The 25024-nt window shown below is 65.0% G+C and overlaps 2 protein-coding genes and 1 long non-coding RNA gene across 7 annotated transcripts; 2 read left to right on the top strand and 1 right to left on the bottom strand.

Annotated features, from left to right (window-relative positions):
- Window positions 1-1304: 1304 nt before the first annotated feature.
- Window positions 1305-4508, bottom strand: LOC138842095 (uncharacterized). Its single transcript, XR_011376594.1, has 3 exons — window positions 4420-4508; window positions 2828-2994; window positions 1305-1710 (listed from the first exon to the last, which is right to left on the bottom strand). It is a non-coding gene; the product is annotated as an uncharacterized lncRNA (long non-coding RNA).
- Window positions 4509-4770: 262 nt separating this feature from the next.
- Window positions 4771-15970, top strand: Furin (furin, paired basic amino acid cleaving enzyme). 2 transcript variants are annotated; one of them, XM_070043307.1, is made up of 16 exons: window positions 4771-4866; window positions 7929-8274; window positions 8630-8728; window positions 8822-8917; window positions 9176-9304; window positions 9411-9487; window positions 9613-9701; window positions 10122-10294; window positions 10841-11053; window positions 11440-11540; window positions 12651-12754; window positions 12843-12960; window positions 13039-13218; window positions 13561-13685; window positions 13763-13873; window positions 14004-15970. In XM_070043307.1, the coding sequence occupies exons 2-16, from the start codon at window positions 8104-8106 to the stop codon at window positions 14588-14590; spliced, it is 2373 nt and encodes a 790-aa protein (XP_069899408.1). In that variant the 5' UTR covers window positions 4771-4866; window positions 7929-8103; the 3' UTR covers window positions 14591-15970. The 2 variants fall into 2 exon arrangements, with proteins under 2 accessions (XP_069899408.1, XP_069899409.1); XM_070043308.1 differs by lacking the exon at window positions 4771-4866 and adding an exon at window positions 5344-5897.
- Window positions 15971-16599: 629 nt separating this feature from the next.
- On the top strand, window positions 16600-24925 carry Fes (FES proto-oncogene, tyrosine kinase). 4 transcript variants are annotated; one of them, XM_070043305.1, is made up of 19 exons: window positions 16600-16853; window positions 17218-17439; window positions 17555-17728; window positions 19058-19154; window positions 19249-19435; window positions 20455-20592; window positions 20680-20799; window positions 20924-21046; window positions 21369-21555; window positions 21699-21782; window positions 22090-22299; window positions 22469-22591; window positions 22814-22867; window positions 23235-23353; window positions 23498-23592; window positions 23675-23798; window positions 24090-24247; window positions 24329-24451; window positions 24702-24925. In XM_070043305.1, the coding sequence occupies exons 2-19, from the start codon at window positions 17227-17229 to the stop codon at window positions 24842-24844; spliced, it is 2472 nt and encodes an 823-aa protein (XP_069899406.1). In that variant the 5' UTR covers window positions 16600-16853; window positions 17218-17226; the 3' UTR covers window positions 24845-24925. The 4 variants fall into 4 exon arrangements, with proteins under 4 accessions (XP_069899406.1, XP_069899404.1, XP_069899405.1 ...); XM_070043303.1 differs by having other exon boundaries at window positions 17194-17439; XM_070043304.1 differs by having other exon boundaries at window positions 17158-17439.
- Window positions 24926-25024: the final 99 nt, after the last annotated feature.

Here is a 25024-nt window from a genome sequence, read left to right as displayed (position 1 = left end):
CTGCTTGGAGGTAGTTGAGTGGGGTGAATGAGGCCCGGGGCGCCCCGCGCTCTGGTCCCAGCCGACCCCTTCCTAGTGAGGGAGTGTGGAGCTGCTCCCCATCTCCCCAGGCCAGGGCTTTTGTTTGTTCTGGACCCCGAACTGTGGTCCTTGAGCTCTTGCCTGCTTGGTTGTTTGTTTTTCACTCAAGGCTTTAGCCATGCTTCCACTTTTGGGATCTGAGTCTCAGGGAGTTTTTCTGCCCGGGCTGGCTTTGAACTGCAATGCTGAGACCTCAGCCTCCTGAGTAGCTGGGATGACAGGCGTGAGCCACGGTGCCTGGCCATCACTGTGAGACAGGATCTCCCTAAGTGGCCCAGCAACCCACCCCATGGCTGACGGGGGAGAGAGCACCTACCCGCCCAGGCGTCCCGTTCCACCCCCCCACCCCCCACCCCCCCACCCCCCCCACCCCCGCTGCCCAGGCACTGGCTGGCTTTTCCCCAGCAAAGTTTGTTTGGAGGATGAGCGTTAGCAGAGGGGCCTGTGATTTCCAGACCTGTCCATTCCTTTCCTGGCAGCCAACACCACATCTGTTATTTCTTTTCCCAAGCCCTGTTAATGCTGTTCCAGATGTGGGTGATGGCAGCATGGGAGGGGAGATGCTGGGCGCAGTGTAGCCGGGGACTGAAACTCTCTGTTCCTGCCTCCGCCGTCACCGCTTTCCTCAGGTGCCACAAGTCTTTCCCCTTACTTTTTCCTGTGTTTGTGCTGACGCTGGGGCTTGAACTCAGGGCCTAGGTGCTGTCCTTGAGCTTTTGTGTTCAAGGTCAGCCCTCTACCACTTGAGCCACAGCTCCACTTCTGACTTTTTTTTTGGTAGTTAACTGGAGATGACAGTCTCATGGAGTTTCCTGCCTGAGGTTGGCTTAGAACCCTCAATCTCAGCTTCCTGAGTCTCTAGGGTGACAAGCGTGAGTCACTGGCCACCAGCTCCTTTTGCTTTTTTTTTTTTGTTTTTTTTTTTTTTGCAGTCCTGGGACTTGAACTCAGGGCCTAGGTGCTGTCCCTGAGCTTCTTTTGCTCAAGGCTAGCACTCTACCACTCAAGCCACAGTGCCACTTTTCTGGGTTTTTTTGTGTATATGGTACTGGGGAGTCGAACCTCGGGCTTCATGCATGCTAGGCAAGCACTCTACCCCTGAGCCCCTCCTTTTGCTTTAAGTCCTGCTCTGACTTGCATTTAGGCAGCCCAGAACAGGGCTACTCAGAAAGTGAATGTTCAAAGTAGCACACAGCAAGCACTAAAACTTTAAGCACTTTAAATACATTGTAAAATGGCTTTATTGAGGGTTAAATGACATACTGCAAGCTCGCTGCGGTATTCCAGTAAACAATGTTTGAGGTCTGTCCACACCTAGAAGCCGGCCTCCCCCTGCCCCCCAGGCAACCGAGGCCTACTGGGGGTACACCTGCAGCCCCTGGCCACCTTAGTGAACTGGGGGATCCCAGTTGTTAACTTCATCAGCAGGATGCGCCACTGTCACACTGCCGAGGACGGTCGGACCATCAGTGTGTGTGCTCAGAGCCCTCGGGGCTCAGCCCGGGCCCGCAGCTCCCGCTGCTGCCTTCTCTTTGGATGGCATTTCCTGTCTTCCTGTGCCCCAGCAGCTCTCTCGGGCAGCGATTTGGTCTTTAGGGACCTTTTGGGCCGTCGGTTGGCATCTGCTGACTAGAGTTGGGGGGTGGTGAGCGTCCTGCGAGGCCCAGAACACTTCCCGAGGCGGCCATGGTCCCACCCACCACGCAAGGAGTGCCCGGTGCAGAACCCTCACCGGAGAAAGACCCCATGCTCCCGCACCTCTGGATCTACAGGTGAAGGAGGGGCGGCAGGTGTTGGGGCTCAAGGTCATGTGAGGTCAGGGGACCTGGCTCTGGCGTCCAGAGGTCACCTCCTAAGGAGGCCAGCGTCCCACAGCGCTCCGAGGATGGATGTCTGACAGACAGGACTTCACTCAGAGCATTCATTAGGCGCCTGACTGCGGGCTGGGCGTGGAGGGTGAGAGCAAGGCCTGACGCCGGCCCCAGCAAGCCACTAAACCCAGGGCCTCGATCTGGCAGAGCCTGGCAGTACATGGTAAGTGCAGAGCCACCCCAATAAACGGGCACATGAGAAGGGGGGGAGGGGGGAGCCAGTCTCAACGTGACCAGATATGTCACCGCGTGTCACTTCCAGCCCCAGCTCCTCCCCCCACCCACAGATATCCAGCTCAGTCCTATAAGGGGTTTCCCCAAGTGGTGCAGCCAGACTGGGAAGGGCCCTGCCCTGGGAGGTGAAGGCCCGCCTGCCGCTGCCGCTCGGCCCGCACGGAGCCCGGGTGCTCTGGGGCTGGATGGGGCGGCCCGGGCGCGCTTTATCCGACTGCATGACAGAAGAGTGTGGTGGTTACTGCGCTGTAAGAGCGGCTGCAGGCCGCTGAACGCACAGGTAAGCAAAAAGAACCACCGCAAAGCTCCCCAGTCTCACCCACTCGCTCGGAGAAAGCGCCAATGACGTCCTCTCCTGCCCTCCCCGAGTGGCTGGGTGATTAAAGCCAGGTGTGCACGTTGCTGGCGGCTTTGTTTGAGGTTGCCTGAGTGGGGGTCAGGCTTGTGAAATGGGGGCTCCCAGAGCACTCCAGGGGAGAAGAGGGGGCTGGGGAACTCTGGTTATCTAGGAGCCTGGCGGATTTGCTCCACACACAGGAATAAAGGCCTGGCCAGCTGCGCCCTTCCTCCCAGATGCCTCCTAGGCACAAGCTGCGGGCTCTGCTCTCTCCCGAACCCCTTGCCCCTCCCGAACCCCTCACCATGCACCGCAGAGCTGGGGCTCCCCAGGCCGCCTCTCCAAGCCTGGGTTCCGAAGCTTGGTGGGGAGTGATGGCAAGAAAAAACCTGCCCCGGACTTGAGAGCGCTGGCGAAGCCGGAGACGGGAGTCTTTCCAAAGCAGCTTCCAGCTGTGTGTTAGCTGAATGGCTGCAAAGTAAGAGTTTTGGGGTGCTGTGTGTGTGTGCGTGCGTGCCAGTCCTGGGGCTTGAACTGGGGGCCTGGGCACTATCCCTGAACTTCTTTTGCTCAAGGCTAGTGTTTTCTGTCTGAGCTGGCTTTGAACCTCGGCCCTCAGCTCTCGGCCTCCGAGTATGTAGGATGACAGGCCTGAGACACCAGTGTCTCCCTACAAAGTACAATCTTCTGTGAACATCTTCCCACCCAGTACGAGTGGACCAAAGTAGAGCCCCCCCCCCCCAAATCAGGGCAGGTGCTGATCTGCGCTCTTCTGCTCCTGTGCCCTTCCTTCCACAATTCACCTGTGAGCCACACAGGGTAACTGGAAGCTGGAGTGTCTGGAGGGCCCCGGGCCTCGGCTCTGCCCTCTGAGGCCCCTGGGGCCAGCCCCCCGCCACTTGGGGCACCTGAGGCGATTGCTTTTTCCCCCCCAGGCTGACCTGGGGGTGGTGAGGGGCAGGGGCGCCGCCTGGGCTTGGTGGGGCTGCCCTTGCCCCTCCACAGGATCCTCTTGCTCAGAGCTCAAGGAAAAGTTGTGACTCACTTCCTGCCTCAGGGTCAGTACTGGAGTATTGTCTCCCAACCTTGTGTGGGGCTCGCAGGGGCTACCTGGACTGCCCCCAGTCCTCTCTGGGGGACATCCTGGCCCAGAAGGAACCAGCCGGCTTCATGGGTTGTAAGGACCCCACGGCCCTTGCGTCCCGGGGTGTGCAGTCTGTCAGGAGGCCTCATAGTACTCGGCTGTGGGAACTGTCTCCACTACACAAGACTGGTGGACTGAGCTCAGAAGGTAGGCAAGTAACCAAGTAACCACCCCCACCCCTGCGCAGCTCTGAGCCGAAAGGGGTGCCCCACAGGGCTGGTGTGAGGATGAAGGGGGGTGGATGTGGGGTGGGCCTCTGGCCTTTCCTTGGGAGCAGGGGGGACAAGATGAGGGGCTGGGGGTGGACATGGGGTGGGCCTCTTGGCTCTCCCCAGTTCTCCCCTCGTCCCCGAGAGCAGGGGGGACGGGATGGGGGGTGGATGTGCGGTGGGCCTCGGGCTCCTTGGGAGCAGGGGGCCGGGGTGGGGGGGACAGGGTGGACTGGGGGGTGGACGTGGGGTGGGCCTCTGGCCTCTCCTTGGGAGCAGGGGGGACGGGGAGACGGGGTGGGGGGTGGGGGTGGATGTGGGGTGGGCCTCCGGCCTCTCCTTGGGGGCCGGGGTGGGCGCTGGGGGGTGGAGGTGCGGCGGGCCTCGGGCTCCTTGGGAGCCGGGGCCGGGGTGGGGTGGAGGTGCGGTGGGCCTCCCGGCTCTCCCCGGCTCTCCCCGGCCCCCTGGGCGGCTCCAGCAGCGTGGGCCGCAGCGCGGGGCCCGGGCCGCGGACCCCTCCGAGGAGACGCGCCCGCTCCTCACCTGCGGCCGGGCCGGGCCGGGCCGGGGCCGGTGGCGGGGCCGCCCGGCGCGGCGGCTCCCCGGGTTCCGGTTCGGGTCCCGGCGGCGGCGGCGCGGGCGGGCGCGGAGGCGGCGCGGCGCGGGGCGGGGCGCGGCGGGCCGAGGGGCGGAGCCGGGCCGCCGCCGCCGCCGCCGCCGCCGCCGTGACAGCGGCCCGGGTAAACAAGCCGCGCCGCCGCGGCCGGGCCGAGGCCGCCGCCGAGCCCAGGCCGAGCCCTGCCCCGCGCCGGCCGGGCCGCCGCCGCCGCCGCGCCCGCCGCCGCCGCCGCGCCGTGACGCCGCCGCCGCCGCCGCCGGGCGCGGGGACCGCGCCGCCCCCCGGCCCCGCCGCCCGCTCCCCGCGCGGCCGAGGGCGCCGAGCCGCCGCCGCGCCCGCCCGGAAAAGTTTCCCCGCCCGGGCTCCCCAGGGTGAGCGGCCGGGGCCGGGGGGCGGCGGGGCCGGGGCCGGGGCGGGCGCGGGGCCGCGGCGCTCCGGCCCGGGGAGGAGCCGCGGGGAGCCGGAAGGGCGCGCGCCGCCGGTACTTTTCCGCCGGGCCCGGCGCCCTCTGACCTCAGGAAGCGGCCGCGAGGCTCCGCCGGGCCGGGCGGGGAGCGGGCGCCGGGCGCTCCCGGGGCCGCCGCCGGCTCGGCCGCTGCGCGGGGCCCGGGCCGGCCTGCGAGCCGCCGGGGCCGGGGCCGGGGCCGCCTCGGCCGCAGACGGGGTCGTTCGCCGCCGGCCCGCGTGGGGTCGCAGGTGCGCGGGGCCCGGTGCACCGGGCCGGACCCCGGGCGGGCCGGCCGGCCAGCTCCTCCTCCCCACGGCCGGTGCCGGGCCCAGCCTGGGCCGCCGGGTCCCCCGTGTCACGGGCGCAGCCTCGTCCACCTGGTGGGCCAGGGCCAGCCCGGCCGCCCGCGCGGCGCCCCGAGCGGGACGGGTGCGGGGCGCAGGGACGGGGCCTAGCGCGGGTCGAGCAGCCGCCCGTCAGGGGCCAACCCCGCCGGGCCCCCGACAGCCTGGGTCCGCCCGGCCTCTGCTGCGCCTCCACGTGAGACCTGAAGTTGTTTATTGTTTCATTAAAAGAGAATTCTGTGGCTCAAAAAAAAGTTTGCCAGCCTCTGGTCCAACTGCTTTCAACCGCCGAGGAAACTGAGGCCCAGAAAGAGGACCCCAGGGCAGCCGGCGGTGGAGGAGGCCGGCTTGGGGGCAGTGCCCCGGCAGGGGGTCCGGGGGGAGGCACAGACTGGCTGGGCCTCCCCGAGGTCCCGCCACTTGCTGTGCAGCTGTGCCCGGCCGGGTCGCCATGCCCGGCCGGGTCGCCGTGCCCGGCCTCGGCTAGCCGGCCATGCCGGGAGGCTCTGGGGCTTTATGGGGAAGAACCGGAGCCCAGAGCCTGGCAAGACAGATCTCGAGAAGCTAGACTTACACAAGCTCCTGGTTTGAGGCCACTAGGACTCAGAGGGTGAGTCAGAGTCTGGGCTGGGGGTGGGGAGAAGCCTGTTCATTCATCGTGCTCAGCTCCTGCCTCTTTTTGGGGGCTGAGGGTAATCTCCCCTCTGTCTGGGAGGGCAGCTGGCCCAGCTCAGACCCTGCATGGAAGGCGGCAGGCCTGCTCTCTTGGAGAGGGGGGGCTGTGGATCTTTCTTCTGGGGTGCTGCATTAGATAGTTTGTTGACCATCCTCCTACTTAACAGCCAGCAGCTGTGGCTCCATCGCTGCGTGTTGGAACCTGGGCTAGGCCCAGAGGACCCCGGCATTGGTTAGGAGGGCTTCCTTGGGGTTCACGGTACTGTGGTCAGAGGGTGTCTGCCTGGCATCTGGACTAGAGGTAGCTGTGTGGAAAGAAGTGTGAACTAGGGCCTGTTCGCTCGTGCCTCTGCTCCCTAGGCTGCACGTTGTGGTGGTTTTGTGTCGGGGCTTGAACTCGGGGCCTCATGCTTTCACTGAGCTTTTTCACTCAAGGCTGGCGCTCTATCACTTGAGCTACAGCTCCACTTCTGGCTTTTTGGTGGTTAACTGGGAGAAGAGTCACACAGACTTTACTGCCTAAGCTAACTTCAAACCCTGATCATCAGATCTCAGCCACCTGAGTAGCTAGGATGATTACAGGCGTGAGCCACCAGCGCTCCACCCCCCGTGAGTTCTTAACTGGGAACATGGGGTCCCTTTCCCCCTGGGGCTGGGGTATCTGCTGTCTAGCCCGCTGGCTTTATCTGTCCTAGGTGAGGTGGGGCTGTGGCCCCAGGCCTGCCCCAGTGGACTCTGCCCTGCAGGGGTGTGGACGCGCTGCTCTACGCTTGTCTTCTACTGTCAGCTGTCAGGTTATTTTGGTGTAAACTGAAAATACTCTGAGCCGGGTGTGGAGTCGCCTGGCTGCTTACAGGGTGTGACCTGGAGGGGCAGCCCCCCCCCCCCAGTCTCCAGGCCTCTGGGTGCCTCCTCCATCTCACCGTCCGGCGGAACCTCCTTTGGGCTGGGCCGTGGGGATGGCAGCACCCTGCAGCAGGGAGGAGGTTCAGGGAGCCTGACGCAAGACAGGGTACCCCGTGGCCCCCCGAGACCTCGCCCACTGCTGCCCTCCTTAGGGTTTCTGGCTAGTCGGGCCCTCGGGCGGGGAGTTATGGGGCCCTGGGCGGAGCGGTCCCACTGTCTGTTTACTGAGGGAGGAAAAAACAACCCGTGGCCCATTGATTGAGCTCACCTGGGCGCTCCTGGCTGGCCAGCCTGTGTTTGGCCTGGCTGCCTGGCTCACATTACGCAAGGTAGGGGCCTCGACCAGGCCGCTGTGCTGCGGGCACCCCGGAAGCGCTGACTTTACCCCTGGCTGCCCAGCCCTGGAGCGGGGTGAGGCTTCGGTAAGCCCCAGGGCTCAGAGCCCGACCCCCCAGTCCTAGCCCCCTTCTCTGCAGCCTGGGGGTCTTTTCATGTCACTATGGCTGACTCTGTCTTGTGGAACTAGGAAACCCTACAGAGTTGGATAGGCCTCGTTTATTTAAAAAAAAGGCTTTAAACCCAACATTTTATGCTTTTATAAAACATACTTAGGTGTTGTGGAGCTCAGCGATGACACAGAAAGGAAGCCCTCGTGGGTCTTGCCATCTTGAGAGAACCATTGTTACCACGTTAGCGGGCGCCCTTCCAGATTGTGTTCTGGGCTATGTATAAATACATAGGTATAAATAGTTTTTAAGAACAGAATGGGATCATGTGTACATAGTGCTTTGTAATGGAGCTTTCTTCCCTTGATTGTGGTGAGCTTTTATTTGTCGTCTGTGATTTGGAGCGAGTCGAGCCACCACGCTTCCTGTGTTGGGCTTGTTCTCTTGGTGGACGGAGGCTGGGAGGAGGTTGGGGGCTCATGCTTTGGTCCAGCCGTCTTCTAGGGAGCATTTGGGTGTTTTCGTCCCTCTCTCCCGGCCCCTTTCTGGGTGGGCTCGAGGGCATCCTTGCAGGGCCCGGTGGGACTGACTCTCTCTGTCCTCTTGTTTCTCAGAGCCAGCAGTCCTCCTCCTGCCCCCCAGCCCTGCCCACCCCGGCCCCATGCCCCCGCCAGCCAGCCCCGGGTCCCAGGCAGCGAGCAAACACGGGGGATCGGAGGCCCTGTGAGCCGGCGGAGGAGACGCGGGCGCGAGGTCCTGTGAGCAGGCCGAGGAGACCACCTCCCCCCCATGGAGCTGAGGCCCTGGTTGCTCTGGGTGGCAGCAGCAGCCTCGGTCCTGCTGGTGGCTGACGCCCGTGGCCACAAGGTCTTCACCAACACGTGGGCTGTGCACATCCCCGGGGGCCCGGCTGTGGCCGACAGCTTGGCACAAAAGCATGGGTTTCACAACCTGGGCCAGGTAGGTGCTCCCGCCTGGCCTGCCGGTCTGGCAGAGGACGCTGCCCAGGGGAGGGGCCGGGAGGTTAGGCATCGGGGCGCCAGGGAGCAGGAACTCTCCCGGGCATCGGGAGGAGGCGGGTCTGGGTGGCCAGTGCGTTGGGAGCCCTGGCTTGTGCTCCCTGTGGGCTCCTCAGCATAGCTGCGTAGACCCCGGCACCGCCCAGCGAGGGCAGCCCTGGCCTCGCATGGCCTCTCTGGGCCGTTGGCAGCATGCAAACCTCCCCCCATCTCCCCTCCCTCTGCCGCCTCTGGTCACCCATCCCGCCTCCCCCGAGACCGGCAGAGGGAAAGCCCACCTCTCCCCTCCCCTGCAGATCTTCGGCGACTATTACCACTTCTGGCATCGAGCGGTGACGAAGCGCTCCCTGTCCCCCCACCGCCTGTGGCACAGCCGGCTGAAGAGGGAGCCTCAGGTGCGAAGGGCCAGCCCCTCCCTGCTGCCAGCCTCCCCTCCCCACTGTTCTCAGGAGCCAGAGCCCACCTGCGTGCCTTCCTCTTCCTCCCAGGTACACTGGCTGGAGCAGCAGGTGGCGAAGAGAAGGACCAAACGGGATGTATACCAGGAGCCGACGGACCCCAAGTTCCCCCAGCAGTGGTACCTGGTACGCAGTGTCTGGGGCCCTGCTCCCAGCTGCCCGCCGCCCCCCAGGTCCTGAGGCGGGCCGGCCTGCCCTCACCTGCCCCTCCTGCCCAGCCTGACCTTGCCCTCCGGAGTCCTTCCCACTTCCCCAGAGGCTCACCCACCAGCACAGGCCTCTCAGCAGCAGGGCGGGGGACAGTGTTTTGGGGTGGCTAGGGAATGCTTGGTGTTTGCCCGCCTGGCTCCACCCTGTAAGTCACGGGACGGGGTGTGTCTGCAGTCCGGTGTCACTCAGCGGGATCTGAACGTGAGGGAGGCCTGGGCGCAGGGCTTCACGGGACATGGCGTCGTCGTCTCCATCCTGGACGATGGCATCGAGAAGAACCACCCAGACCTGGCGGGCAATTACGTGAGGAGGCGTGGGGGGGCACACCGGCCGGGGCGGGGGGGGGGAGGGGGCTATCCTGCTCTGATGGCAGATCAGGCCTCTCCTGACACCGCCTTGTTCTTCCCAGGATCCGGGAGCCAGCTTTGACGTCAACGACCAGGACCCTGACCCCCAGCCCCGCTACACACAGATGAATGACAACAGGCAAGAGTGGGGCTTCTCGTCCCTGCCCCCTCTCTCCCCCGTGGAGGCAGGGCTGAGCCTGAACTCTGGTGGGTGGGGGTTCTGCGGATCACACCCCGCGAACACTGTGCTCTTGGCCCCGGCAGGCATGGTACGCGCTGTGCTGGTGAGGTGGCTGCTGTGGCCAACAACGGAGTCTGTGGTGTAGGCGTGGCCTACAACGCCCGCATTGGAGGTGAGTGGCCCCGCCCTTCTGCTCTTATTGGAGCTGAGTGAAGCCGTGGCCCCGCCCACTTGCCCTCATTTGGAGGTGAGACTGCCCCTTGGTGGGATTTTCTCCGCCCGCTTCCCGTCTGGCCATTGCCTGGCACATTCCCACTGTGGATCCTTCAGGCTGTGTGGATATTCTCTTGGGTTCCTAGCAACTCTGAGAGCTGCCGGACTCGGCGGGGCTGCTGACGGGGTGGGGAGTAGGCGTCCTCTCGGCAGGAGTCCTCTGACTGCCGCAGGGGCCTCAGGTGCGGGGTTGGGGCAGGAGGCGGTGTCTCCTTTCCCCTCTGGGAGGCAGGCACTTCCTAGGACTGGGGTGCCCCCTCCCCCAACCCCCTGGCAACTGAGCTGTTGCAGCCCCCTCCTTCCCACGCCCTCTGGCCAGGGGTACGCATGCTGGACGGCGAGGTGACCGACGCGGTGGAGGCCCGCTCGCTGGGCCTGAACCCCGGCCACATCCACATCTACAGCGCCAGCTGGGGGCCCGAGGACGACGGCAAGACGGTGGACGGGCCAGCCCGCCTGGCCGAGGAGGCCTTCTTCCGGGGGGTCAGCCAGGTGAACGGGGTCCCACCCCCGCCTCCGGGGCTGGCTGAATGCGGTCCTTCCGAAGCCCTGAACTGTCTCTTTTCACTTACATGTCGTGCATTTGTTCAAGCACTCCGGAGGCTGGGTTAGCTCAGTGGTAGCGTGTGCTCTGCATGCACAGACATGGCTCTTCGTTTTTTTCAGTGCTGGAGTTTGAACCAGAGGCTGGGGTGTGCTGGTTAGGTGCTCTGCTTCTTGAGCCTGTCCCCAGTCTGAGGCCCTAGCTTTGACCCCAGCATCACAAGAGAAATAGCAACAGGAGTAATAATCCATTAAAATCCATTAAAAGCAAGAGATGGAGAAGGGAAAGCCGTCCGGAGCCACTCTGGGAGATTACTCCTGCTGGCACTTTGGTGTATTCCACTGCCTTATGTCAGCGGGCATAATGACCCCCAGGCTTTTCCAGGGGGCACGGAGCCCCCAAAAGTGAGACTCCAGCCTCCCCAGCAGCAGCCCCTGCCACCGGTTCTCCCCCGAGGCCGAATCCCCAGTGACCCCAGCCCACTTTGTCTGCAGGGCCGCGGGGGGCTGGGCTCCATCTTTGTCTGGGCCTCGGGGAATGGGGGCCGTGAGCATGACAGCTGCAACTGTGACGGCTACACCAACAGCATCTACACGCTGTCCATCAGCAGCGCCACGCAGCTCGGCAACGTGCCCTGGTACAGCGAGGCCTGCTCGTCCACGCTGGCCACCACCTACAGCAGCGGCAACCAGAATGAGAAGCAGATCGTGAGTGGTGCCTGGGGCTGGGCTGGGCTGGGCTGGGCTGGGTGGGGCTGCCAGGCCCTCAGACCCCCTCCAGGCGCCCTCCGCTCTGAAGTCCCACTGTCTGTGAGACAGGCCAGGCTTTGTGGAAGCTGAGCTCAGGGCAGACCTGGGGGGCCAGGAAGCCCTTGAGTAGCACAGGCGTCACCGGAAACCCTGCGCTGCGCCCCTCACCTCCCAGCCCCCCTCTATTCCTTGAGAAACGAAGGTGGGTGAGCCAGCTAGCAGGGCCGCAGGTGGAAGAGGCGAGCATCCTGATTTCTGGCAGTGTCCAGGATCTGTGGGTCAGGCCTCTCAGGCCCCTTCACCCGCCACAGACCCCAACCCCACTGTCCCTGCTGTCCCTGCAGGTGACCACTGACCTGCGGCAGAAGTGCACCGAGTCTCACACAGGCACCTCGGCCTCGGCCCCCTTGGCAGCTGGGATCATCGCGCTCACCCTGGAGGCCAAGTAAGCCCGGCCATGTCACCCCAGTGCTGTGTGTGCGCATGTGCTGGTCCCAGGGCTTGAGCTCCGGGCCTGGGTGCTATCTCCGACCCCTTTTGCTCAAGGCTAGTGCGCTGCCTCTTGAGCCACAGCTCCCTCTTTTCTGGGCAGGAAAGTCTGATTTTTTTTTTTTCCCCCCTGGGGCTCAAACTCAGGGCCTGGGCACTGTTCCTGAGTTTTTTTTGCTCAAGGCTAGTACTCCACTACTTGAGCCACAGTGCCACTTGTAGCTTTTTCTGTGTATGTGGTACTGAGGAATCAAACCCAGGGCTCAAGCATGCTAGGTGAGCACTCTACCACTGAGCCACCTTCCCAGCATCCATGAGACCTTTTTTTTTTTTTTTTTTTTTGTCAGTCTTGGGGCTTGAACTTTGGGCCTGGGCGCCACTTGAGCTACAGCGTCACTTCCGGTTTTCTGATGGTTTATTGGAGATAAGAGTTTCACGGACTTTACTGCCTGCTTTGAACTTCCATTCTCAGATCTCAGCCTTCTGAGTAGCTAGGATTACAGAGCCACCAGCACCCCGCTCCATGAGACTTTTTTTTAGGGGGGGGGAGGTCTGGTCATGGGACCTGACCTCTGGGCCTGGGCTCTGTCCCTCAGCTCTTCAGCTCAAGGATAGTGCTCTACCACTTGAGCCACAGCGCCACTTCCAGCTTTTTTATTTTTGCTTATGTGGTGCTGAGGAATTGAACCCAGGGCCTCATGCATGCAAGGCAAGCGCTCTACCACTGAGCCACCTTCCCAGCCCCTCCATGAGACTCTTATCTCCAATTAAGCACCAGAAAATCGGAAGTGGTGCTGTAGCTCAAAGTGGTAGAGCACTAGCTCTGAGCAAAAGAGTTCAGGGTCAATGCCCAAGCCCTGAGTTTAGGTTCCACAATCAAAAAAAGTTTCATGGAGTTTCCTGCCCCAGCTGGCTTTGAACTGTGATCCCCAGATCTCAGCCTCTTGAGTCACTAGGATGCCAGGCTGAGCCTCTGGCCCCGTCCCAGTGCTCTCTAAGCACCTTTAGTCTCCAGCTTCTCTCTTCTAGAAGCATTCAGCATGGCTTCTCCCGTTTTCCTCTGCAGCAAGAACCTCACCTGGCGGGACATGCAGCACTTGGTGGTGCAGACCTCGAAGCCAGCGCACCTCAATGCCAACGACTGGGCCACCAACGGCGTAGGCCGCAAAGGTGAGGGCCGGGGGCCGGGCTCCGGCAGGCGGTGCTGGGCAGGCGGGCACCGCACTCCGCTGACCTGCCTCCCTGCCTGCCTCCACAGTGAGCCACTCGTACGGCTATGGGTTGCTGGACGCTGGTGCCATGGTGGCCCTGGCCCAGAACTGGACAACGGTACCCCCCCAGCGGAAGTGCGTCATCGACATCCTCACGGAGCCCAAGTAAGGCCTGGGCCCCAGGAGGGGCGGTGGGGCCGGCCTCCGCGCCGGTGGAGGGGTCTCACGGCGTCCTCTGCCCAGGGACATCGGCAAACGGCTGGAGGTGCGCAAGAGCGTGAGCGCGTGCCTGGGCGAGCCCAGCCACGTCACCCGGCTGGAGCACGCGCAGGCCCGGCTCACCCTGTCCTACAACCGCCGCGGGGACCTGGCCATCCACCTCGTCAGCCCCATGGGCACCCGCTCCACCCTGCTGGCCGCCAGGTGAGTGCCCGCCGCCTCCCCCTGCGTCCTGCCCGTTCCTCTCCCATGGGCCCCGGCAGTCATCAGACCTTAGTCGGCGAGGGGCTGCAGCGTTGGCAGAGGAGTCGCACTGTCCTGTGGGGCATCCCGTGTCCTGTAGTTCTGGTTCCTGCCCGTGTAACAGGCCAGCACGCTGCCCCTTTGGGAAGTGTCCGTGCCCCCCTGGAATCCCTGGCTAAGAATGTCCGTCGGTGGGGGAACGGGAGAGCCCCGGGCACGTCTAGCCCGTGGTTGGCGTGGCCTGGGGGGGGTGCCCAGGTCCGCAGCCACGCGAGCCCCATCTGGGTGCAACGCCCCCTCCAGGCCGCACGACTACTCTGCGGACGGCTTCAACGACTGGGCGTTCATGACGACCCACTCCTGGGATGAGGACCCCTCCGGCGAGTGGGTCCTGGAGATCGAGAACACCAGCGAAGCCAACAACTATGGTAGCGGGGGCCCGGTGGGGTCCGGTGCTGGGGGCGGGAGGAGGTTCCCAAACTCACCACCTTGTCCCCTGCCACAGGGACACTGACCAAGTTCACGCTCGTGCTGTACGGTACCGCCCCCGAGGGGCTCCCCGCAGCCCCGGAGAGCAGCGGCTGCAAGATGCTCACGTCCAGCCAGGCCTGCGTGGGTCAGTCGTGGGAGCTGCTGTGGCGGGGTGGGGGGCAGGGAGAAGCACGTGCCTGGGGACTGCGGGTCCCCAGCCCAAGGCCACGTCTGCCTGACGCTGCCCTCCCCCATTGCCCGCCCTCCCCCCGCAGTGTGTGAGGAAGGCTTCTCGCTGCACCAGAAGAGCTGTGTCCAGCTCTGTCCCGCCGGCTTCACGTCCCAAGTCCTCGACACGCACTACAGCACGGAGAACGACGTGGAGACCATGCGGGCCAGCGTCTGCGTCCCCTGCCACGCCTCGTGTGCCACCTGCCAGGGCCCCGCACCCACGGACTGCCTCAGCTGCCCACGCCACGCCAGCCTGGACCCCGTGGAGCGGACGTGCTCTCGGCAGAGCCAGAGTAGCCGCGAGTCCCGGCCACAGCCTCCGGGGCGGCTGGCGGAGGCCGAGCCCGAGCCGCGGCTGCAGGCCGGGCTGCTGCCCTCCCACCTGCCCGAGGTGGTGGCCGGCCTGAGCTGCGCCTTCATCGTGCTGGTCTTCGTCACGGTCTTCCTCGTCCTGCAGCTGCGCTCCGGCTTCAGCTTCCGGGGGGTGAAGGTGTACACCATGGACCGCGGCCTCATCTCCTACAAGGGGCTGCCGCCCGACGCCTGGCAGGAGGAGGGCCCCTCCGACTCGGAGGAGGACGAGGGCCGGGGCGAGAGGACCGCCTTCATCAGAGACCAGAGCGCCCTGTGACGCGCCCTGACGCGCCCCACGCTCTCCCTGCCTCGGGCACTTTTTAACTCACCAAAGTATTTTTCTATCTTGGGACTGGGTTCGGACCGTGGCTGGGCATCTGGGGGAGCTGAGACTGCTTCCCACCCCAACCCCGGGCCCACCCGGAGCCTGAGCCAGCGGGGGGCAGGGAGCTCGCCCCCCCGCGCCCTCCACGGGGACAGAGGAGTGAAAGCTTTAGGGCAGCTTTCCAAGGCTGAGGCCCCACGGAGGCCTGCGGTGCCGAGGGGCGGCCCTCCCTGGGGCTTGGGACCCAGGCTGCAGCTCCCGCCCCTCCTTGCCCCTCTAAAGCAATAATGGCCCCGTCCAGGGCAGGAGGAGGTGCCTCCCAAGGGCTCCCCCACCTGGCCCTGGCTTGCACCCCGGTGAGCCTCCAGTGGCAGAAGCCTTGAGCGGAGGAAGGGACCACGCAAGGCAGGTGCTGGGCTCCGGGCTGCCTGCCCCCCGGGCCGCCTGGCTGGCCGGGCCGCGCGGAGCCCCCGGCCCCCGAGCACCCTCCCCTCGCCAGGGCCCAAGCCCCTGTTTTCTGAGCCCGGGGCGGCTGGGCTGTTGGCACTCACAGCCCAGGAGCCCCTGGGTGGGTGGTGGGGAGGGACGCGGCCCGCCGGGCCCCCCCCTGCCCCCTCCCCCATGCTGCTTCCCCTGTGGGGATCTCAGGAGCTGTTCGAGGATATATTTTCACTTTGTGATGATTTCACTTTAGATGATTTTTTTTTTTGTATTTTTAACGGGGGTAGCAGCTGGACCACCCGCCTCCTCCCCCCCCCCCCCCCGCCGCCACCCTCCCCCACTGCCACCAAGCCCTCAGGCTGGGCAGCGCCGGTGGCTGAGCATCGGCAGTGCCCAAGTCTTGAAGAGGCAGGCCGGCGAGGCTCTGGGAAAGGGGGTCCGGGTGGGGGGCAGGCTGACCTGTGCTTCGCGTGGGGCTGTGCCAAGGGCTTCGGGTGGCTGGCTCTCCGTGCCAGGGGTGGGCAGGTGTGCCACCGAGCCCCGCTATCACTGTGCCCTGCTGGGGAAGCACCGGTCCCTCACGCCCGACCCCCTCTTCTGACGTGCCTTTTGCACCCCTCCCAGTAGGACAATCAGTCCCCTCCCACCTGGGAGCCCCCTGCGCTTCCCCTAGCCCTCTGGTGTCCACCTGCGGGGGGGGCAGGGGGCCCTCCCCACCCCCACCCCTGCCCTTGTGGCCGGCCTGGCTGGTTTTGTAAGATACTGGGTTGGCACACGGTGATTTTTTTTCCTTGTAATTTAAACAGGCCCAGCATTGTTGGTTCTATTTAATGGACACGAGATAATGTTAAAGGTTTTAAAGTGATTAAACGTGCAGACTATGCAAACCAGGCCCTTGTCTCCTGTGGGATATTGCTGGTTGCGTCCTGGGGGGCGGGGGGGGGGGGGGGGGGGAATCTGTGGCCAGTAGGCTTCCTGGTGGCCTGGGTGCCCGCCGGACCCCAGCCGCCTCAGGCAGGCTCCAAGGCCTTCTGGCTGCAGCTGGATGCAGCCTCAGGGACAGAGCCAGGGCCTCTCGGGGCCTGACAGCCAAGATGAGAGCCAAGCCCCCCCCCCCCAGCACCTCGGCCTCGCGCCTCCTCCCCTCCCCGCGGAGAGGCGGCCCTGGGCCCGGCCAGGGCCTGGGCCTGCGGGACGGGTCATCTGCCTGGGAAGTTTTACCCCACCGCAGGCTGGCACCCGGACGTTGCCGGACTCCCCCTCTGCCCTTCATGGCCCCCCTGGCACCCCGACTTGGTGCGAGGACTCCCAACATTCCCTGGCTCTTGGAGACGGGGTTCCCCAGGGCCAGCCCCGGCCCTGCCCACCCCACAGGCCCCGCCCACTGTGCCATCGCCCCGCCCACCCGCAGCCCCGCCCACCGGCAGGCCGCGCCCCGCCCGTCCGCAGGCCCCGCCTTGCCCGCGCCCCGCCCACCCGCGGGCCACGCCCCCTGCCTCGCCTTCCCTGGCGGCGCCGGCCCGGAGCGCCGGGCGCAGGCCCCCGGGCTCGGCCATTCTTCCCCGGCCTCCTCCTCCCTTCCGTTTCCGTGGCCCGGCGCGGGGGCGCGGGGGGCGCGGGGGCCCGGCCCGCCCCTTCCCCTCTGCGGCCCGCCCAGGCCCGGCCGGAGCCAACCGCAACCGCAGGAGGAGGAAGCGCGGAATCAGGAACTGCCCGGCCGGGCGCGGGCCGCAGTCGTCCCGCCGCCCGAGGAGCCGGAGCCGCCCTGCCCGCGGTAACGCCAGCGTCGCGGCGGAGGGGACCCGGGGTGCGGGACGGGCGGTGCGGGGCAGCCGCAGCCCGCCCCGGGAACCGAACCCGGGCGGGACAGCCGGGGGCGGGGCGGCGATGTAACTGCCCAGGCCCACCCACCCGGGCCCGCCTGGCCCCGCCGAGGGCGCAGCTCCAGCGGGGGGAGCGGCCGGGCCCGGGGTCTCCAGGGAGGAGGGCCTGGCCCGGGGTCCCCAGGGAGGGGCCTGGCCTGGGGAGCCGGTCACCCAAGACCAGGCTGCTCTCCCCCGACCCCTGTGTGCCCGCAGCCCCCGCCAACTCCAGCCGCCGCCTTTCGCTCCCAGGGGTGGCCCCGTCTCTGTCTGCAGGAGGCCGCCATGGGCTTCTCCTCTGAGCTGTGCAGCGCCCAGGGCCACGGGGCCGTGCAGCTGATGCAGGACAGCGAGCTGCGCTTTCTGGAGGGCATGAGGAAGTGGATGGCCCAGAGGGTGAAGAGCGACCGGGAGTACGCGGGGCTGCTGCAGCACCTGTGCCTGCAGGATGGCTGCGGCCAGGGCCGGGGTGGCGCCCCCGCCAGCCCCATCGGCCAGGTGGGGTTCCCCGAGGCGCCCCTGCCCCTCCCATACTCTCAGAGCCCCCTGGGGTGGGCTCGAAGCCATTGTCTGTCTCCCTCTGCCTGCTTCCCCCTCCGGCGCGGGGCCACAGTCCTGGGCCGAGATCACGAGCCAGACGGAGAGCCTGAGCCGGCTGCTGAGGCAGCATGCCGAGGACCTGAACGCAGGGCCCCTGAGCAAGCTGAGCCTGCTGATCCGCGAGCGGCAGCAGCTGCGCAGGGCCTACAGCGAGCAGTGGCAGCAGCTGCAGCAAGAACTGACCAAGGTGAGGGCCGGCCGGCCATGACGCAGGCCCTGCCGCAGGGGGACTGCGCGCTGGAGCTTCTGCATCCAAGGGGGAAGTGGAAGTCCCTGACCGCAGGCCTGGCCTCCAGAGCGGCCGGTCCAGTCCTGCTCCGGCTTCCTCCCTTCCTCCCCCACTAGGGCGCCGGCCGGGCCTGTCCCTGCATTGTCTGTGCCTGGGCCCAGCGCAGGATGGGTGAGGCTGGCCGGGCCTGGGAGGCGCGCCCTCCCGCCCAGCCCCGCTCCCATGAGGGGAACCAAGGCCCGGCCCGAGTCTTCGGTCTAGGGCCCCTGGACGGTGTGAATCCCACAGCTCCTGGGAGCCTAGGCTGTGTGATTTCCTTGCTGCTGTCTTTCTCAGGAGCTTGAGCCCTCCAGGGTCACAGAGCTCCTAACACGTTTAGTGCCACACCCCTTCCACCAGGGCCAGCCTGGCTCACGTGGACCACAGCGACCCCTGGTGGCCAACTTGGCCTTATTACTCACCTATTTCCCCAAAATATTGTCTAGTTCGAGGAGCTGCCCTTTTTCTTGGTCATTGTTGTTGTTCTACCCCCCAGTCCTAGCGCTGGAACTCAAGGCCTGGTGCTGTCTCTGAGCCTCTTTGTGTTTGAGGTTAGCACTCAACTACAGCACTACTTGTTTTTTTCTGAGGAGTTTATTGGAGATGAGAGTCTTCAAGGGCTTTCCTAAACCTCAGGCTGACTTCCAACCACAATTCTCAGATCTCAGCCTCCCGAGTAGCTAGGATTGCAAGCGTGAGCCACTTGTGCTCGGCTTTGGATTTTTATTAGCATGTTTGTTGCCCAAGGATTTTCATTGTGTAACAATGTGTTCCCACCACACTCCTTCCCCCATTCCTCCTCCTTCCCCTTCTTAAAACAATTTCAACAGGTGCCTTCATTGTTTTCTTACATGCAAATAAACTACTTGACCTTATTTACCTGCCTTCGCCCTCTTCCCTCCCTTCACCCTCCTCCCTCCCTTCGCCCTCCTCCTTCCCCTCCCACCCATCCCAGCCCCTGAATAGAGCCTGCTCTACTTTCTTGCCATTCATCCGTTCACTCATTCATGCGTGTGCATGTGTGTGTTCATTGCATGGTTTCACCATGCCTTTCTGTCTCCCCAAAGGACCTGTCCATCATCACACCTAACCTTAGCCGCCAGCTTCCTCAGAAGTCTCTAGACTCTTCCAGAAGGATGGGCTTGGATGTGCTGCCTACCTTGATGGCAGCACATTTGCAGGGTCCCATCTTGAGAGGCAATCTTCTCCTGGGGACCTGCCCCTCACCACCCCCCGCTCTCTCCCCAGACCCACAGCCAGGACATCGAGAAGCTGAAAAACCAGTACCGATCGCTGGCGCGGGACAGTGCCCAGGCCAAGCGCAAGTACCAGGAGGCAAGCAAAGGTCTGTGGCTCCCCCTGCTGGCGGTGTGGGGCGTCCTGGCCCAGAGCCCACCTGCCCACAGGTACCCATCCACACTGCACCCCACCCCCCCCAGCAGACAAGGACCGGGACAAGGCCAAGGACAAGTACGTGCGCTGCTTGTGGAAGCTGTTTGCCCACCACAATCGCTACGTGCTGGGGGTTCGGGCTGCACAGCTGCACCACCAGCACCACCACCAGCTCATGCTGCCCGGTCTCCTGCAGTCGCTGCAGGACTTGCATGAAGAGATGGCCCGTGTCCTGTAAGCCCGCAGCGCCCCTCCCCCATCGCCCCCCCCCCCCCAGCCCACTGCCAGTCCTGGGAAAGCACTGACATGGGGTCGTGACAATGGGTCCCACACCCAGGACTGAACCAACTGGAGCCAAGGCATCTTCCCAGCCATAGCACTGAGAGCACAGAAGGTGAACTTCTGAGCATGTGGAGGGAGGAAAGACAGCGGGAATGTGTGACTGTCATCCTAGCTACTTGGGAGGCTGAGATCTGAGGATCACAGTTCAAAGCCAGCTTGGGCAGGAAAGTCCATGATACTCTTTTTTGGGTCTGGTCATGGCGCCTGAACTCTGGGCCTGGGCGCTGTCCCTCAGCTTTTCAGCTCAAGGCTAGCGCTCTACCACTTGAGCTACAGTGCCACTTCCGGCTTTTTTCTTATGTGGTGCTGAGGAATCGAACGCAGGGCCTCATGCATGCAAGGCAAGCGCTTTACCACTGAGCCAACTTCCCAGCCCCATGAGACTCTTCTTGTTATTGGTCATGGGTCTTGAACTCTGGGCCTGGGTGCTGTCCCTCAGCTCTTCAGCTTAAGGCGAGCGCTCTACTACTGGACCCACATTGCCATTTCCAGTTTTCTGGTGTTTTTTTTTTTTTTTTTTTGAGCTAAGGGTCTCAGTTAATCACCAAGAAAGCTGGAAGTAGCAGAGCACTAGCCTTGTGCAACAAAAGCTTAGGGACAGTGTCCAGGCACCATCAGAGAGGGGGGAAATAATAGGGGAGACGATGTCAGGGCAAAGGTGAAGACAAGGAAAGGGACCGGACTGGGAGCCCTGAAGCACAGGGTAGGAGTTCCTGCAGCGCAGTGGGTTCTGGGACGGCCTCTTAAGGTCACAGCGAGGCTAGGGCAGGTTCGCCAACTCAGGAAGTAGAAATGATTTGTGGCTGCCAGCTTGGGAGAGGAGGTGCGGCAGCCTTGCCAACCCTGGGCCTTGGGTAAGCTGCCTGTCTTGCCCCGCCTGGGGCCCCTGACCGGCCCCTCCTGTGCGGCAGGAAGGAGATTGTGCAGGAGTATCTGGAGATCAGCAGCCTGGTGCAGGATGAGGTGGTGGCCATCCACCAGGAGATGGCCGCGGCCGCCGCCCGCATCCAGCCGGAGGCCGAGTACCAAGGCTTCCTGCGGCAGCACGGGTAAGCGGGCGTTGTCACCTGGTTTTGCAGCTGGGTGCCAGGCTTCTGGCCTCGTCCTGACCGCCGCCATGTCCACCCCGCCCACAGCTCGGCCCCGGAAGTCCCCCCCTGCGTCACGTTTGACGAGTCATTGCTGGAGGAGGGTGAGCCGCTGGAGCCCGGGGAGCTGCAGCTGAATGAGCTGACCGTGGAGAGCGTGCAGCACACGTGCGTGGGGTCCAGGGGACCGAGGGGGGCAGGAGCGGGGCGGGGCGGGCGGAGCGCTGCCTCTGCCCAGCCACAGGTTGGCCCACGTGACGGTCCAGCTCTCAAGCTGGCCTTCCTGGTGCAGGCTGACCTCGGTGGCTGAGGACCTAGCCGTGGCCACTGAGACGGTGCTGGGCCGGCGGGATGCGGTCAGTAGGCTGCGGCGGGAGCTCCAGGATGAGGAGCAGAGCACGCACCCCCGCGAGCGGTGAGCACCCCTGCGTCTGTCCCCCCACTACACTGAGTCCCTGATTCTATGCACCCCTGCATGTGTGTGTGTGTTGGTCCTGGGCTTGAGCTCAGGTCCTGCGCGCCGTCCCTTAGTGTTTTCACTTAAGGCTGGTGTTGTACCACTTGAGCTGCATCTCCACTTCCAACTTTTTGCTGGCTAACTGAATAGAAGAGTCTGACGGGCTCTCCAGCGCGGGCTGGCTTGGAGCCGTGATCCTCAGATCTCAGCCTCCTGGGTCGCTGGGATGACAGGCGTACCCCCCTCCCTGCGCCCACTGAGGCACTGCCTCTGCCTGCAGGGTGCAGCTGCTGGGCAAGAAGCAGGCGCTGGGGGAGGCCCTGCAGGCCCTGCAGGTGGCGCTGTGCAACCAGGCCAAGCTGCAGGCCCAGCGAGACCTGCTGCAGAGCAAGCTGGACCAGCTGGGCTCGGGCGAGGCCCCCGCCGTGCTGCTCCTGCAGGAGGACCGCCAGTCCACCTCGTCCTCGGTGAGCCCCGCCCCGCCCGCCTCCCGCCCCGCTGCACGCAGGGGGGGGGGTGGGAAAGTGGGAGGGGAAGGGGGGCGCCCCTTGCTCTCGCCCTCCCCCCTCCCCAAGCCCAACCTCCTGCTGACATGTGTCCCTGGCCCCAGGAGCAGGAGCGGGAAGGGGGGCGGACGCCTACGCTCGAGCTCCTTAAGAGCCACTTCTCTGGAATCTTCCGCCCCAAGTTCTCGGTGAGTGGTGATGGAGAGGCGCGGGGGCCGAGGGTCCCAGACGGAGCCCCACGCCCCCACCTCCATGCTCTGGGCGTCCAGTCCCGACCCCACCCCACGTCCCCTTCCTCTTGTCTGCTGCCAGGAGCAGCTGCCCCGGTGTCCACGTGGCTCTTTCTGCTCTGGGGATGGTTGGGGTCCGTGGCGGGGAAGGGAAGGCACCAGCCCAGGCGTCTGCCTCCTCGGGCTCTGCCCCCTGCTCTGCTGCCGGCTGGGGGTCAGGGCCAGAGGGTTTAGCGCAGGCCCTGTGGCCCCGCCCCGCCCCCAGCTCCCGCCCCCGGTTCAGCTGGTCCCCGAGGCACAGAAGCCGCTGCAGGAGCAGCTGTGGTACCACGGGGCCCTGCCTCGGGCCGAGGTGGCCGGGCTGCTGGTGCAGTCCGGGGACTTCCTGGTGCGGGAGAGCCAGGGCAAGCAGGAGTTCGTGCTGTCCGTGCTGTGGGACGGCCTGCCCCGCCACTTCATCATCCAGTGCTCTGACGTGAGTGGGCCTCCCCTCCTCCCCGCCCCTCTCCTCCGAGCCACCTCGATGGCTCTCTGCCACCGCCCATCCCGGCTGGACGGGGCCCGTGGGTGGTGCCCCCCCTTCCCCCCACCCCCACTGCCCTCAGCAGCCATGGAGGCCGCTGACCCTGCCCCGTGCCCCGCAGGGCCTGTACCGGCTGGAAGGGGACGGCTTTCCCAGCATCCCCCTGCTCGTTGACCACCTGCTGTGCTCGCAGCAGCCCCTCACCAAGAAGAGCGGCGTGGTGCTGTCCCGGGCGGTGCCCAAGGTGAGCTGCAGCAGGCCCCTGCGCAGCGCCCCCTCCCCGCCAGCGCCAAAAAGCCAGTGCCACTCAGCGGGAGGCCAGCCTTCTCCTGGAAGGCCAGTCGCCGCCCCTGTGGGCCGGCCGTCTGTCAGACCCATACCCCCAGCCTCGGGGACAAGCGTGCACCCCAGGAGTTGCTCAGCGCCTTCTTCTGGGCTGACGTCTGCCCCTCCCCCTCTCCCCCAGGACAAGTGGGTGCTGAACCATGAGGACCTGGTGCTGGGGGAGCAGATCGGGCGGGTGAGTGTGCACCACCTCCATGCCCCCTCTGCCCGCCCCACACCCAGCCCCACCGCCAGACACCCTTCAGCCTCTGCTTCAGGCTGGTTTCAGACCCTGACTCTCTGGACAGGAAATGGAGAAGGGTCCCCACCCCCAAAACAGCCAGCACTCCACCTCCTGCCCCTTCAGAGGCTGGCGTACAGGGGATGAATGAGCACCAAAACTGTTTAGGAAGGCACTTGCACATACACAGCAGAATGATCCAGGGCAGTGACTTTCCCTCCGTTCATCACTAGGGGGCAATCTCCCGAGAGCCCCCAGGGCCCAAGGCAGGCGCTGGGGCGGGTGACCCCCGGAGCACTGGCGGGACACCACGCTGTTTCAGGGGAACTTTGGCGAAGTGTTCAGTGGACGTCTGCGTGCGGACAACACGCTGGTGGCGGTGAAGTCCTGTCGGGAGACGCTTCCGCCCGACCTGAAGGCCAAGTTCCTGCAGGAAGCCAGGTGAGCGGCCATGCGCCCCGGGTCCTCCTGCCCCGTCCCCTGCCTCTACCCCTGTGGCCTCCTGCCCTCTGTCCCGGGGCTCCTGGGTGGCAGGCGGGGGGGGCAGGGGGAGGCCACGCCAAACCTAAGCAGCGGCACCCCCAGGATCCTGAAGCAGTACAGCCACCCCAACATCGTGCGTCTTGTCGGCGTCTGCACACAGAAGCAGCCCATCTACATCGTCATGGAGCTGGTGCAGGGTGAGGGGCGCCCGAGCTGGTGCAGGGTGAGGGGCGCCCTGGGCTGGGACCCAGAGCTCGTGCTCAGGGCCGTCACCTGCAGGTGGCGACTTCCTGACCTTCCTGCGGACGGAGGGTGCCCGGCTGCGCGTGAAGGCCCTGCTGCAAATGGCTGGGGACGCGGCGGCCGGCATGGAGTACCTGGAGAGCAAGTGCTGCATCCACAGGTGAGCGCGCTGCGGGCAGGCACACGTGTGCACACACGTCATGCATGCACATGCTCACATGGCCCCCCACAGGCAGGGGGCCATTAACATGTGTGTATGCACATGTGCACACATCAGTATTCACACACACACACAGAGGAGCTGTCCACACCCGCTCTCCCCCGCTCCCCCCCCCCCCCCAGCCCTTATCCAGGCAGACCAGGACAACCAGGGCTGGAAGCAGCTCTGGTTCTCGGCTGTGGCTGTGTGGAGGGCGTGGCCTTGGCTGAAGGGCCCTGCCCCCTCTCCCAGGGACCTGGCTGCTCGGAACTGTCTGGTGACTGAGAAGAACGTTCTGAAGATCAGCGACTTTGGCATGTCCCGCGAGGAGGCAGACGGCATCTACGCCGCCTCGGGGGGCCTCAGACAAGTCCCCGTGAAGTGGACCGCACCCGAGGCCCTTAACTATGGTAGCTGGCCCCAGCCACACTGGGCCCAGGTGTGGGCAGCCCCCGGGCCCGCAGCCCCTCACCCCCCCCGCCCCCCTGCAGGCCGCTACTCCTCCGAGAGCGACGTGTGGAGCTTCGGCATCTTGCTGTGGGAGACGTTTAGCCTGGGCGCCTCCCCGTACCCCAACCTCAGCAACCAGGAAACGCGGGAGTTTGTGGAGAAGGGTAAGGCCAGCCCCTCTGGGGTTCTGGATATTTAACTAGCAACCCTCCCCTGTGGCAGCCGCAGCCCGGCCCTCCACCCGTGCCAGGCCGCACGGGGCGTCCCCCCCTCCACGCACGCAAGGGAGTCACACGCCCTGCAGCTGGGAAAATGGGGAGCAGAGGCCCACGTGTGGAAGCAGCACGCCTCTGTCCTGGGGTGCACGGTGGGCAAGAGGCCCCGCTTCTCATGCCGGCGCGTGCCCACCCCCAGGGGGCCGCCTGCGCTGCCCGGAGCTGTGCCCCGACGCCGTGTTCAGGCTCATGGAGCAGTGCTGGGCCTACGAGCCGGGGCAGCGGCCTGGCTTCAGCGCCATCTACCAGGAGCTGCAGTGCATCCGCAGGAGGCACCGCTGAGCCTGGCCCCCGTCCTCCAGCCTGGGCTTCCCACGCCGAGAGCGGTGGGCCAGGCAGAGACAATAAAACCCTGTGTGCCCATCTGTGTGTTGGCATGTGCACTCCTCTGGAGGGAAGGTTCCAGAAAGCAGGAAGGGCCTACACAGCGGCCAGTGGACCTAGAAAAGGGGAGGACAGGTA

This window comes from Dipodomys merriami, unplaced genomic scaffold (assembly GCF_024711535.1).
Source record: "Dipodomys merriami isolate MVZ:Mamm:240054 unplaced genomic scaffold, mDipMer1.0.p SCAF_33, whole genome shotgun sequence".
In the NCBI taxonomy this organism is placed as follows: domain Eukaryota; kingdom Metazoa; phylum Chordata; class Mammalia; order Rodentia; family Heteromyidae; genus Dipodomys; species Dipodomys merriami.
Note: the sequence above shows the minus strand (reverse complement) of the source record. Positions and strands in the feature narration are given on the sequence as shown.